General features: G+C 35.1%; 1 protein-coding gene across 13 annotated transcripts in view; it reads left to right on the top strand.

Moving 5' to 3' along the window:
- The window catches only part of ARMC2 (armadillo repeat containing 2), a 68,632-nt gene that overhangs the window by 25,741 nt on the left and 29,928 nt on the right, over positions 1-12,963 (top strand). For 12 of the 13 annotated variants that reach the window (XR_014881449.1, XR_004158946.2, XR_014881448.1 and 9 more), the window contains exons 8-12: positions 68-243; positions 2,979-3,081; positions 4,350-4,570; positions 9,534-9,679; positions 12,026-12,125. Coding sequence is in view for 6 of the 13 variants with exons in the window: in XM_085217521.1 (XP_085073647.1) it covers positions 68-243; positions 2,979-3,081; positions 4,350-4,570; positions 9,534-9,679; positions 12,026-12,125 (746 nt within the window). In the remaining 7 variants the exon portion in view is untranslated. The remainder of the gene's footprint in view (positions 1-67; positions 244-2,978; positions 3,082-4,349; positions 4,571-9,533; positions 9,680-12,025; positions 12,126-12,963) is intronic. The other variant, XM_085217519.1, reaches the window with a different exon arrangement.

The raw sequence follows: 12,963 nt of genomic DNA, 5'->3' as shown, positions 1-12,963 counted from the left end.
GCTCTGGAAAAGATGACAATTATTATTATTTTGTGTTTTTCTCTCCTTTTCTACTCTCTTCTATTAGAAGACAACGTAGAAAGTCTTTCTTTGGCTTGCACCAAACTCTATCAAGTCTTGAATGAAGGAAATATGCTTGGAAAAAGATTTAAAAGAAGAAGTATACTTCTGAAGACATTATATAAACTTGTAGAAATTGATTCAGATCCACTTTGCCTGAAGCTGGCAAAGATTATTCTGTCTGTAAGTTTTTCAAAATGCTATTTGGTAGAATGTGAAGCTTAGAACTGTGAATTACAACTTATATTTAGCTTTTCATTTCATCCTTCTAAAAGGTGTTTAAACTAACAATTTGCTAATTGCAGTTTCTTGCCTTACAAATATACCCATTCATTCAGATGGGCACCTGTTGGAGCCTATATTTTGCAGGGAAATTGCATCTGGGAAAGGAAATAGGGACCATAGTATGGTAGTTGGTGTACCGTGGCTGGCATATTCCTTATGCATGGAAAAGAGATGGTGTCCTAAGCTGGGATACATATACTGGGATTTTAGAAACAATTTAAAAAGTTAGGTCTGGAATTAAATTTTAGTTTTGAATAATATATTGACTTTAAACACATTTATCTGAAAATATTAAAACTTTTTTTTTTTTAAATAAGTTATAAATTATAATTTTCCCTTTTTTTTGTGAAAGCTGGAATAGCCAAGGACATTTTCCAAGGTCCGATAATGTTAGTGGCAGACCTCATGTTAAATTACACTTCTAAGGTTTTTGTTATCGTTTTGTATGATATTTGTATAAGCGAGCTAGGGAAACATGATCTAAATGTAGCTGATAATTAAGGGAGATGAACATAAGCTGGAAAATTATATCCAAAGAGAAGTCATTTGAAGTACATAATGAATAGAAGCCTGCAAGTATGTCTTAAATAGTCAAAGATCTGAAAAGCACATTTGATAGAGACCATCAAGTTTGTCTGACGTAGAGTAGAATAAAGAAAGGTACATGCTAACTCTCTTCAATTATTTTTGAAAAGAAGGGAAATAAACTGTTTTTCCAACATCACTGTGGAAAGAGCTGTACGCTAGCGTAAAATATCTAGGGTAGACTGGTAGACTTAGATTCTCATTGGAGGCACAGAGTTTGATTGTGAAAGCTGTGGATGCCTTAAAATAAGATTTTTAAGGTAGAGCTAGCAATTGTCATTAAAAAAAAATAATCAACAAAGCAAAAAAAAAAAAAAAAGCAAAAAAAAAACAAGAGAAAGAACAGGATGTATCCAAAGTCAAGTGATTTTTTTTTTAAGACAAATGTATTGGAATTGAAATAAGTAACTTTAATTTATGCTAAAACTAAGGTGTAAAATCAGAAGTAATATAAAGGTAAAACTGAATTATTAGTAGAATTTGAAGTAGACAAGTGCTCAGTTTTATGCACTCACGTGAGTCAGTGGTTTGGTAAGTGATTGTTTTGAATTCATCATTTTTGTTGCTAGCAATGTCAGCTTGGTGACAAGTCATCTCTGATTTAAGTGTGACACAACAGGTGTGTGCTTCTAAAAGCTTTATCTATTTTTCATTCATGGTAAGGTGAGTCACCATGGTGCCATGTCCCAGTAGTTCCATTAATGTTGTTGTACTTGAGAAACTTGATGGTAATATTTTTCTGCAATATTCCATTCTGTTTAAGATTCCTTCTCTTTTTATAGATTTGTGATTACAGAATCACAATATTTCTACAAGGAGCAGGTTACTTAGTCTTAACATCAACACTATACATTGAAATCTCAGTGATGCTATGTTTTTTTGTATAATCAATAGATTAGGAGTTTAAAATTACGAAAAAATACTGAAATCAGCACTTAGCTTTAGCTTATGTTACGTGTGGACCTGTATAATGTGATCTTGCTTGAACAAACGCATTCCCTCAGAAGCTATCCTTTCATCCCTTACAGACTGCTTTTTCTCCCCCAGTAGCAATCTGCATTTGATTATTTGTCTGATTTTATGAAAGATTATATGTGCAATCTTTAATAATCTGTATAATTTCAGGCATGTGATTTACCCTAGGAATTAGTACATCTGTGCTGACTGAGAATTTTTAAGAACTGAATTTAGTCAACATGTTCATGTGTTTTAAGATTTAACATAACACGCTGGCAGTGTTTCCTAATATTGCTGGTTAGAACTCTCACTTAAATTGGTGCTCTTAAACCTTCTAGTTTAACTTCTATAAAGTATATATGAATTATCACTACTGAAGTGATACTACCTGGCATTGCGTTGTAGACATATTAGTAATTTTCTTCTTTAAGTTGATATATATTATTTTAATCAGAAAATATATATTCAGATACCGCATAGGTGTTACGTGGTGCTTAAAAGAAATGTTCTGTTACAAACATTTTTTTCCTTCATTTTTTTCCATCTTTCCTTTCCTTTTTCCATCTTTTAAAAACCCTGAGCAGCAGGAATTTGCCCTTCAAACCTTCAAAAGCAGAGACAAGGAAGAGATTGCCATTACAGATCTAACTTGCTTTCCTTTCTTTCAGTAACCTTTAGTATGTTGTAAGATCTTTTCTGATATCTGAGAATAACTTTTGTTACAAAATTTATTGTTGCATTGGATTTCTTTGTTGGATGGCCATAGATTCAGAACCAGTGAATCCTGTGTGGAATTTCTTTAGTTAGATGAGTGAATTAGGTAAAAAAAAAAAAGATGTACAATCATATACAACCTGCAGAAAATGAAAAGCTTATATATAATCTGTTATTTCAAAGTCAGTCTCTACAATTTGCTGAAGAGAGCTTAAGCTAGCTAGTGCCTTTTATTTTTGCAAACTTTTCAGTATGGCTGTGTATCCTATCATGGTTTTAGCTGGATTTCAAGAGTTTTACTGTGAGAATGCGGTGTCTGAACTAGTATGTAGGTATTAGTTGTGATTCTTATGATTCTTACGACTTTTTTCTTGCAGATGAAAGTGGATGGAAAAAATCTTCTCGGAGCCTGCAAGCTTGCATTTAAAGTTTGCAGGAATGGAAAAAATGACTACCTCATTCAAAATGATACATTACTAGGTATGTATTTTCTTATTATTTATATCTTCGATGTTGAAACATCCACTGAGTAGCACAGGGGAATGGAGCAAATCATAACTGGGTTTCTTTCACTCCTTCGTGGTCATCCTCTGCCCCTGCTCCTCGAGCTCCTCCATGTGGCTGCATGTGGAGACCTGCTCTGCACAGTGCCCATGGGCTGCACAGGGACAGGCTGGTCTTCCATGGGCCTCTCCTGGAAACTTCATTTTCATGCCTGGAGCACGTCCTGCCCTGCTGCACTGACCTTGGTGCCTGCAGGACTGTTTCTCTCACATTCTCCTCTCTACCATCTGCTGTCACACAGCAGTTTTTCTTCAATCTGTTCTCCCTGAGACACACCCAGCATCATTCGTGGCTCAAATCTGGCAGTAGTGGTTCCTTTTTGGAGAAACTGGAGCTGGCTCAGATCTGGCATTGGGCAATGCTGGGCTTTGCCCACACAGGCCATTCCTGCAGCATCTCTGCTACTGAAAACTTGCCATGTAAACCCAATGAAGACAGAAAAACTCTAGAAATCTCTAATCTCAAATAAGGCGGGAAAATATTTTTATTCAGGTGGATGGAACATAGGAAGAAGTATATGTAGCTTTCAGTTAGTTACAAGAAATCCAAAAGCATGATATTGGCTAGATTTGCTTATTTAAAATACACCTGCCAAATTCAGAATATCTCCATTTGAAAAGATACACTAGGTTTGTACTAGCAAGCGTTCATTAACATTTCAGGTGTCTGACAGTGGTGTCATAATGCAAAAGTATACAGTAACTTTATCAGTATAAAGAATAAAGCTAAGAATTCTTCGGACAGACTTCAAGTGTGAGATTTGAATTGCTCATCTGTGCTTTTTAATGCTCCACGTGAGAGTCTTTAACACATTTGATTGTTCAGCAAGTAGAAAGAATAAACCCCTTTGAATGTCTCAAGTCTAATACACAAAATTCCAGGCATACATACTTTTTCAAATCTTGACTGAAGAGTTTAGTGATTACCACAGTGTGTTTACAACTGATGCTGGTTCTTCAAGCCTGGAGAGAATGAAGTCAGGCCTGTTCTGTTATTCATCAATAATTGCTCCTTGGTTTTGATCCAAATACCAAATTTTTCTAGCCCATTTATTAGAAAAGTATAGAAGGATTTCAACAAGAGGGTTGTTTTTTTTTTTTCCAGTTGTTAATCTTTGTTGACCGAGCTATATCAAACATTAAATTATTATTCAGAAAGCCTAAAATTAACAACTTTTGTTTTAGATTGTTTGTTGGAGGTCCTGAGAACTGAAGATCTACAAAAAAACAGTGAAGCTATCCTGTATTGCCTGGGAGCTATAAAATTTATGTCTGGAAATGCAGTGCTCCTTAATGAAATGGTCGGCAAAGGAGCTGTTGAAATGTTGCTGCAGTTAATGAAGCAGATTAATAATATAAAAGAAAATGACTCGCATTTCTCCACCGTGGGCCACCTATTAGTCCAGGTTAGCATTTATTTTCATTTCTAAAAGTAAACATTTCACAGGGAAATAAAAAACTTAATCAGAGGAGATAAACTAACCTTGTGCACTACTGACAAGAGTTGTGCCTGCATTTGAATAGAATTATTTTTAACAAGTTTACATTAAGTTGTTCAGCACCAAAACGGAATTATTGCACATATTTTCAGTAGTTCATTTTAATGGCTTTGGACATTCTGAATAAATAGTAATATTTTTAGGTATTTAATTAAACAAATTTCTGGTTGTTACAGTATGGAACTGACAGTGTTCTGGATCTTATAGTAAATAAATGCGTTCCCTTGTAAATTCTTTAAATTGCAGTAATAAATATAAATGTATTCTGCTATGCCCTAGAAGATTAGGAAAAAAAAAAAAAAGCTTTTATTACAAGAAAAATGCATTTAAAAAAAAAAAAAAAAAGTGTAGGAAAACACATCTCCATTGGTTTGACAAAGTTCTTTTTTCCAGAAATAGAATTTAAGGAAAAGGCCAATAATATAAAAGCCAACAGTAGAGTAATTTTTTGAAGGCAGCAAGCTCAAAATTTCTGATAAGGTAATCTTAATGAGTGATGACTATAAAAAATAATCCTTTGCCCTGAAACTGTTTAAACTGAGGTGTTTTAGAAAAAAAAAATAATAATAATAATTGGTAAGTACATCTTAAGTTATGTATAGGTTGTGGCTTTTTAATGTATTTATTGAAAATTTGCCAACTGGATTTGTAAAATATGAGGTAAAGATTAGCCAGTGGGATAACTGTAAGCTATTGGCCCTTCACAGGGAAATGGATTAGATGGTTTTCTGAGGCAATGTTTAGAGAAATCTGTCATTTAGCATAATCACTTACAAACATGGGATTTGGTACTTGAAATTACATGAGAAAAAGAATAGCTTATACCATCACCTTACTCTTACTGATTTTTTTGTTTGTTTTAGTGGAGCAATGTCTTTCCATAAGCGAGTATAATCTTGATATAAACATAAACAGACTGGGTGAGTTTGCAAACTGCAAATTAATAAAACAAATGTGTTTTCAGCTGGTTGACCTGCTGTCTGAACTTCCCTGCAACTTTGCAGGATTACCTTTTCTTCCTTTCTTTGTAATTCATATTCTGTATCTCTTCTGTAGTAGCACAGTGATTCCTGCTTCTATGGAATTCCTCTGTGGCTTTCTCATGCCATTTTCTTTAACAAATCTACATAAAAGTGCACAATTTATTCTGTGTCAATTAAATGTTCAGTCACTGTAATAAATACAGGAACAGCTCCATTTTCAGGGATGTGTTGAAGACCTCTTCTTCAACGATCACATTTTGAGAATAAAGAAAATTTTGTGCCATACTTAACTTCTAGCAAAAGATCAAATATGCAGTGTTGTACAGAAATAATGAACAAACATAGGTTTTCAGGAATGGAGGACAATTACATTGGAGAAGAAAAACATGCTAAATATTCACAATGATCTCTGAGGGAATCTCTGCTGGCTTTAAATCCTGAAAACTCAGGTATTTCGGTTAAACAGGACTGACCCTTCATTCTTTAACTGTAAAATTGCACAATCACCAGATGGCAGTGTTATACATAATCTTGCCAGCTTGTTTTTATGGGAATAAACTTTCCCTCAGATGTCTTCATTCTTAACAAAGTATTTATTATGCAGAAGTTCCAGGATACAAAAATAAAAAATGTTTGTAATAATATGTATTTTTCTTTTAATAGAAGACAAGAAACCAAGACAATCTCTGACTCATGTTGCTGCTGCTGATCATATTCCTATGAATTTTGGTAATGCTTATTCAAAAGCCAAAGCTTTTGAAGTTTCACTGACAAGACTTAACAAGTACTCTGTGTTCCTTAATTGAAAAGCACTTAAAATGTCTTTCTCTTTAAAAATAGCATTTATCTGCTGTTAAATTTCCATTTTTCACGAATTTGATCTTTCAAGCGGCAACATGAGAATTAGAGCTGGTAGGATTTGCTAGAGTCAATTGTTTTGCATTTGTCAATGAATTATGTTGTCTGCTCGAAGAAATTAGAATAGCTCTTGCATTTGTTTGGCTGGCTTCTGTTATTTTGTGCTTTGTTACCTTCATATTTCACTTCTGTGCTAGCTGTTGTTTTTGTATTACCTGCACCATCTTTCTATGCAGCTGTTGTTTCAGACTGGCCTTTATTGTTCTTTCTAAGATTGTTTTATAGTTCTGTCTGAGCTTCCCTGATCAAGTGTTAGGGGAAATAGGAGTATGTTTTCAGTAACTTTACACATAACTTACTATTGTATTTTTCATACATTTCATAGAGTTTATTCCTGGGCCATGCAGAGACTGCATGATACTGGTCACTAGTAGTATAATTCTTGATAGTTTAAGTGCATCAAGGTATTAGGCTTTGTAAATGCAAAAAGGCAACATAAAAATATATTTTTTTTTGTAATATCAAGAAATGAGTGAGGTAATGTGCTTGGAAAATGTTACTAATGCTCTTTGAAAACACGGTTTTCCATAAGCAGTAAATCTGAGGTTGTCTGATTTGAAATGGGAACCTATGGAAGTTCATAACTTCCATAGTGATCTCTCACCATTTCCAACAGGATATTTCTGGATATTTGTAGAATTTTAGGAATGCTGTATTTGGACATCGATGATAAAATGATGTTTTTTCATTTCAATAACAAAAACCAAGAATTACTCCATTAGAAACTAAAGGAACTGCTCTAATAAAATAATTACTCAGCAGTCATTTTGTTAAGGAAGAAGTGCAAAATTGTTCTTGATAGTTGAGCTGAAACAGTAAAAAGACTTATAGAATTTGTGCTGCCATTGTGGATCTAGTGTAGATAAAGGCCCTGGTAGTTAAACAGCACGACTGGAACATAGTGGATGGATCAGTACAATATGTTGATTTTGTAGAGACCTTTCATGTTAGGTTTAGAGAGTCATTCTCACTGCAGACCGTGTGGGTCTGTTTCTAAGTCTTTTGAATTCTTATGTTTTTCTTTTCCAGAAGGCTTTTAGCCTTCGTCTGAGTTGTTGTAGATTTGCTCTTTAAAAAAAAAAAAAAAAAAAAAAAAGAAAGAAAGAAAGAAGAATTAATTACTTGAGGTGGTGTTTCACTTCAGCTTTGCAAATCTAGAGATTCAGAAATGGTCCTTTAACAGAAGTAATTATTGTGTATCTTTGTGGAGTTTTATATTTTATTACCTTGATTTTTGTCCTGTGCTAATAAAAATAAATGGTCCATAGGATTTGGAGGGAGTAAAGTATTTCATATGCATCGATCACTGAAGTCTGTTTTTGAACAGATTAACTTCTTGCATGCCTGAGCAAGCAGTACTTCCAACTTGCTTGCTCAACTTTAGCAGCCCTTGAGCTCTTTCTCATTTTCTGTGCAGTCTGTACAATTGGTTGCTGTTTCCTAAAACTTGTAGTGATTGCAGACGTGTTTTTCATCAAGTGTATTGAAATTGGACAGAAAATTTAAAAGCAGTTGGAAAGTGGTAGCGTTGTGCTTAGTACCGTCTGAGCAAAAGCTGCTCAAAAGCAACAACATAACCTGCTCTTTGACGGATTTTTCTATAAAATGATGAATTACTTATCACCAGACAATCACTGCATCTCAGTGATACATTTCATTTCAAGTTTTATGTGATTATGAACAATTGGAACACTTAATCTTGACCTCACTTGAATTTTGTAGTTTCTGGTTCTGATTGACTGTTCACTTACCTGTCATTGCTTGTCTGACATTGGTATTTGAATACCCTTGTTATGGAAGAGAACCAGAGCATCTCAAAATATACAGCAGCTGATTCGTTGTGCATATGTATAGGTGATAGAATATTTCCTGTTTGAAACTCCTTGAAATAGAACAGTATCTTCTGAAAATATTTTGATTTCTCCTAAATAAACTTGGACTTCAGCTTTTCATTTTCCATACTGATTGTACGCTAGATTTCTCCTGATCTAGGTTAACTTTGAAATGTTTTAATCAAAGTGAATAAATTATATTGCCTTTTAAAATCAGTTCATCATCATTTATGACTCACAGTTAACATTTAACATAACATTTAACAGTTAACATAATGCAGTTAAATATGTGCTAGATGTCAGTATAATTTACAAGATTTAGATGTAGATTTACAAGATCAGAATCATAGAATGGCTGTGTTGACAAGGACCAAATGATCATCTGGTTTCAACCCCCCTTCTATGTGCAGGGTCACCAACCACCAGACCAGGCTGCCCAGAGCCACATCCAGCCTGGCCTTGAATGCCTCCAGGGATGGGGCATCCACAGCCTCCTTGGGCAACCTGTTCCAGTGTGTCACCACCCTCTGTGTGGAAAACTTCCTCCTAATATCCAACCTAAACCTCTTCTGTCTCAGTTTAAAACCATTCTCCCTTGTCCTATCTGTCCGCCCTCATAAACAGCCATTCTACCTCCTGTTCATATGCTCCTTTCAAGAGCTGGAAAGCTGGAAAGCCACAATGAGTTCTCCCTGGAGCCTGCTAAATGAGCCCAGTTCCCTCAACCTTTCCTTATAGGAGAGGTTGCTCCAGCCCTCTGATAATCTTATACAAAATATCACTTAAACTGTCCATAGCATTTCACTTAATTTTCAGTTGCTATATGATCATATTCATGAATAGAAGGTTTTAAAATAAGTGGAAGATGATGTTTTCCTCACAGGAAGAGTTTGCATGCAGGCAAAGGCCAGTATCAATCTTTCATTTTCAAACATTTATTATAATATGCACTATTTTTTTACTTATATGTTTCTGTTAAGAGATATTGATAAATACATACCTGCAGGATGTTAACAGGATATTCAGACTGCCTTAGACATTATAAATGAGATCTGAGCTTTAATTACATTTTAAAAACAGTATGGATTCTGTAGTAAATAGCCATGGTTAATGAATCTTTAAATATTCTATATGCAGCTGACAGCTACTTTACGAAACTTGGCTGACTTACCTCAGACAAGATGCCAGCTCATTTGCAGTGGTGCTGTCTATGAGCTCTGTGTGGCACTGGAGCAGCATATGAATGACAAGGATGTGTGCACCTACATTGTCAGGATTTTCAGGTGCGTAGTGAATATGATTCTGTTGACTTCAGCTTGCAATCAAATCAGTGTTTCTGCATCAAGTGACCTCAACAAGAGCAGGATCGAACAGTAAAATTGGAAAATTTATTTGCATTCATTGGATTAAGTTTGATTGATTTCATATGATAATGATGTCTTTATTAATAGCTATAGACTTGGAGTCACTGTCCCTGGTAAAAACGTTTTGTTGCATTGTGTCACCCTTCATTCACACAGATTCAGATTTTTAAAGTACCATTTCTTAAATTTTAGAACTGCATAAATGATTAGATACAAATCCTATTTTAGGCCATGTTTTTTAGAAGGACTATATAGTATAAAATTCACAAGGGAGAAAATGTGATCCATGTTCATTATTTTGAACTTTTTACAGAATGTTCGAGATTAATCTGTAGGATCAAGACTTGAGTGTGCGGATGGAAGTGCTGAAAGAATCTCTGTTTTATGAGCAGCTCTTCCCAGCATGTGCTTTTTAGAGGAAGAGTGGGATGAGTGAATCACCCCAAAAGTTTCTTTTGTAATCTGAAGTTGAAAAGCTCACAGTTACCAAGCACAAACTTGCAATACCCAGTGCTAAATGGACTTGATAACAGTCTGAGGATTTTGTACAAGTAGTGGAATTAGTTGTTGGCTATTTAAGGAGAAGATGGATTATAAACACAATTTATGACTGCCATTCTGGTTGAAATATTTGCCATCGCTGCTTTACTGCCTACATGAGTCCTGTTGCCTGTGAGACTATGTGCAATGAGAAGCTATCCAGCTATGGAATCTTCCCCTTATTCAGTTCCTCCAAATCATCTATTGCATTCTCCTTGATAGATGAGATTGAGCTGCACTTTGAAGAGCAGCTATGTAAGGGTCTCTCATTCCTTCCTATTCACAGATAAGAACAAGTTAAGTCTGATCCTTTGTCATGTATGCTCCCTGTAAAGCATTCAGATGAGCTTCCTGTACAAAAGGGATTTTACAAACAGGAGGGAGACATGATAGGACAAGGAGAAATGATTTCAATCTAAGGGGAAGTTAAGGTTAGGCATTAGGAGGAAATTTTTTACTTGGAGTGGTGAGGCCCTGGAACATGTTGCCCAGAGAATCTGTGGGTGCCCCCCATCCCTGGTAGCATTTACATTCAGGGCCAGGCTGAATGGAGCCCTGGGCAGCCCTTGGCAATGGGTTGGCATTGGATGAGCTTTAAGGTCCCTTTCAACCTAGACCATTCTGGGATACTGTGAATTGTCTCCCCAGCCGCCTGCCACCTTATCCACTTATGTTTCTAAATTTGCTCCTAAAAATGAGTTGAATTCTAGCAGGGATCCCAGTGCTTTCAGCATATTTCCTTCTAGAGAGAGAGCATTTTTTTTACTAGGTGAAATGCCATGGAAATTGAGGCTGGTTAGGCAATGGTTTTGTAATTGGACTGTAATTCTGACAAGGATATTTATTTGATCTAGAATTCAATGTGGAGCAAAAGTAATTTGTCTTATTTAAAGTTTCCTACTGCTTCAGTTTTTGTTTTTTTTTCTTCTTATGTTCAGTGAACTCCGGGTTCTGAAGATAAAAAATTTTTCACAAAATCAATTTAATTAGTTTCCTGGAAATTGCAGTCTCGGGGAAAAAAAAAAGTTCTATGCAGTATGGAACACACATTTAAATTTTCTTCTGTATCCTAGTAATACGGAATAATTATTCTTTTTTTCTTTCAGTAGCTTTTACACAGCTTCTCCAAAGAGAATATGTTCCAATCAATTCAAATTCTTCATTTCTTCAAGTTTATAAGTCTTGCTGGTAATTGAACATCAGCACAGATGTTTGCTGGTTTTGACTACATGGGAAGTAAGACATTACCATAGTTACTGCAGTATTTCTAGTATGACCAAAGCATGTCTGATTCTATTTTTTGTAATGATAAAAGTGATCAGCGTAGGACTGGAGCAGTTAGGGAAAATGCAGAGGTAATATTGTGACTGCAAAAATATCTGATTTCTATGTTTGGTAGTGACAGACATGTTCTGCTGTTGCTAGCATTTATTACCATATATTAGGAAGGGAGTCTGACTTCCCATTTCACCTTAAGCTTATGATTCTACTATGAGCTTGTTGTGGCAGGCAGGTTGGGAAGCTCCTTATATTTATTTGTTTCCATTATTCACACTCTTGTATAACTGCATGTGCCTCTGTTAGAAGTCAAAGTATTGGCATTCATTTAACATGTTGGAAAACAGGGCTCTGAGAGTCAAAAGCAGAGTGATTTTTTTTTTTTTTAATCTTTTGTGGAAAAAAAGTGCTTTCATTCATTTGTATGTTATTTTTGTACCTTTGTAGCAAACTTTCTTCGTACAATGACTTCTGTGCAGCTTTAGCAGACTGCTCCAGATGTTACATCTTATTTTTAGCCCTGCTAAACAAACACCAGAAACAGCAGGTCAGTTTTTTTTCATCTCTCCATTTTTATATATTAATCCTCTGATGTGTCTGTGCATTATTGTGTGTAAGCCTGTTTTCAGTGACCTACTTTTAGGCATTTTCCAAATAAAAATTTTAAGTGGTTGATGGCATTTTAAGTAGTAAATAATTGAAATGAAATCACTTAGATTAAATATTCAAAGCAATTCAGAGGATAGACAGTTGATTCATTTATCTGTCAGTTGCACGTGTTCTTTTAGATACTTAATTGTTTTTCTTAGTTAAAAAAAACAAAAACAACTTTTAAAAGAAAATAGTTTATTTGTGTATTTGATAGCAGGAAACTGTAGGGATTTCTTCTGCCCTCCTCTCCTACAAAAGGAGTGTGAATATTTCCAGAGCTAAAAAATTTCAAAGCAGAGGAAAGCTTGTTCCTTAGTAACTGCATAAGGTATCAGAATGTCTCTCTTCTATTAGAGAAAACTGTATGCCTGTAAGGCTGCATTGGAATCTTGCACCTAGAAAAACATGTTTAGAGTTTGTTAAAATGCCTCATCCTACTAGCTAAAATTATACAAGTATATTTGTTACCGGCTTCATTAGAACTTGAAGGCTCTGTTGCTCTATTTTCTTGCTCTATTGTAAGGATCTTTCTTATGTTTACTGGAGCACTAGGCTCTGGGGACTTGGTGTAGGATCATAGTTTGAAAGATTGCCATGTTGGTAACAGCACTGCGCTCCATTTATGGCAAACTACACAGCTGTATTGCCAGGTAAGATTTAAGAAGAAAACTTCTTTGTAAAGCATAAATATTTCAAAAGCGGAATGAGATTTCAGAACATTGAGCATAAAGATT

Source organism: Meleagris gallopavo, chromosome 2, assembly GCF_905368555.1.
Source record: "Meleagris gallopavo chromosome 2, MGAL_WU_HG_1.1, whole genome shotgun sequence".
Classification (NCBI taxonomy): Eukaryota; Metazoa; Chordata; class Aves; order Galliformes; family Phasianidae; genus Meleagris; species Meleagris gallopavo.
This window is presented reverse-complemented; position numbering and strand designations above follow the sequence as displayed.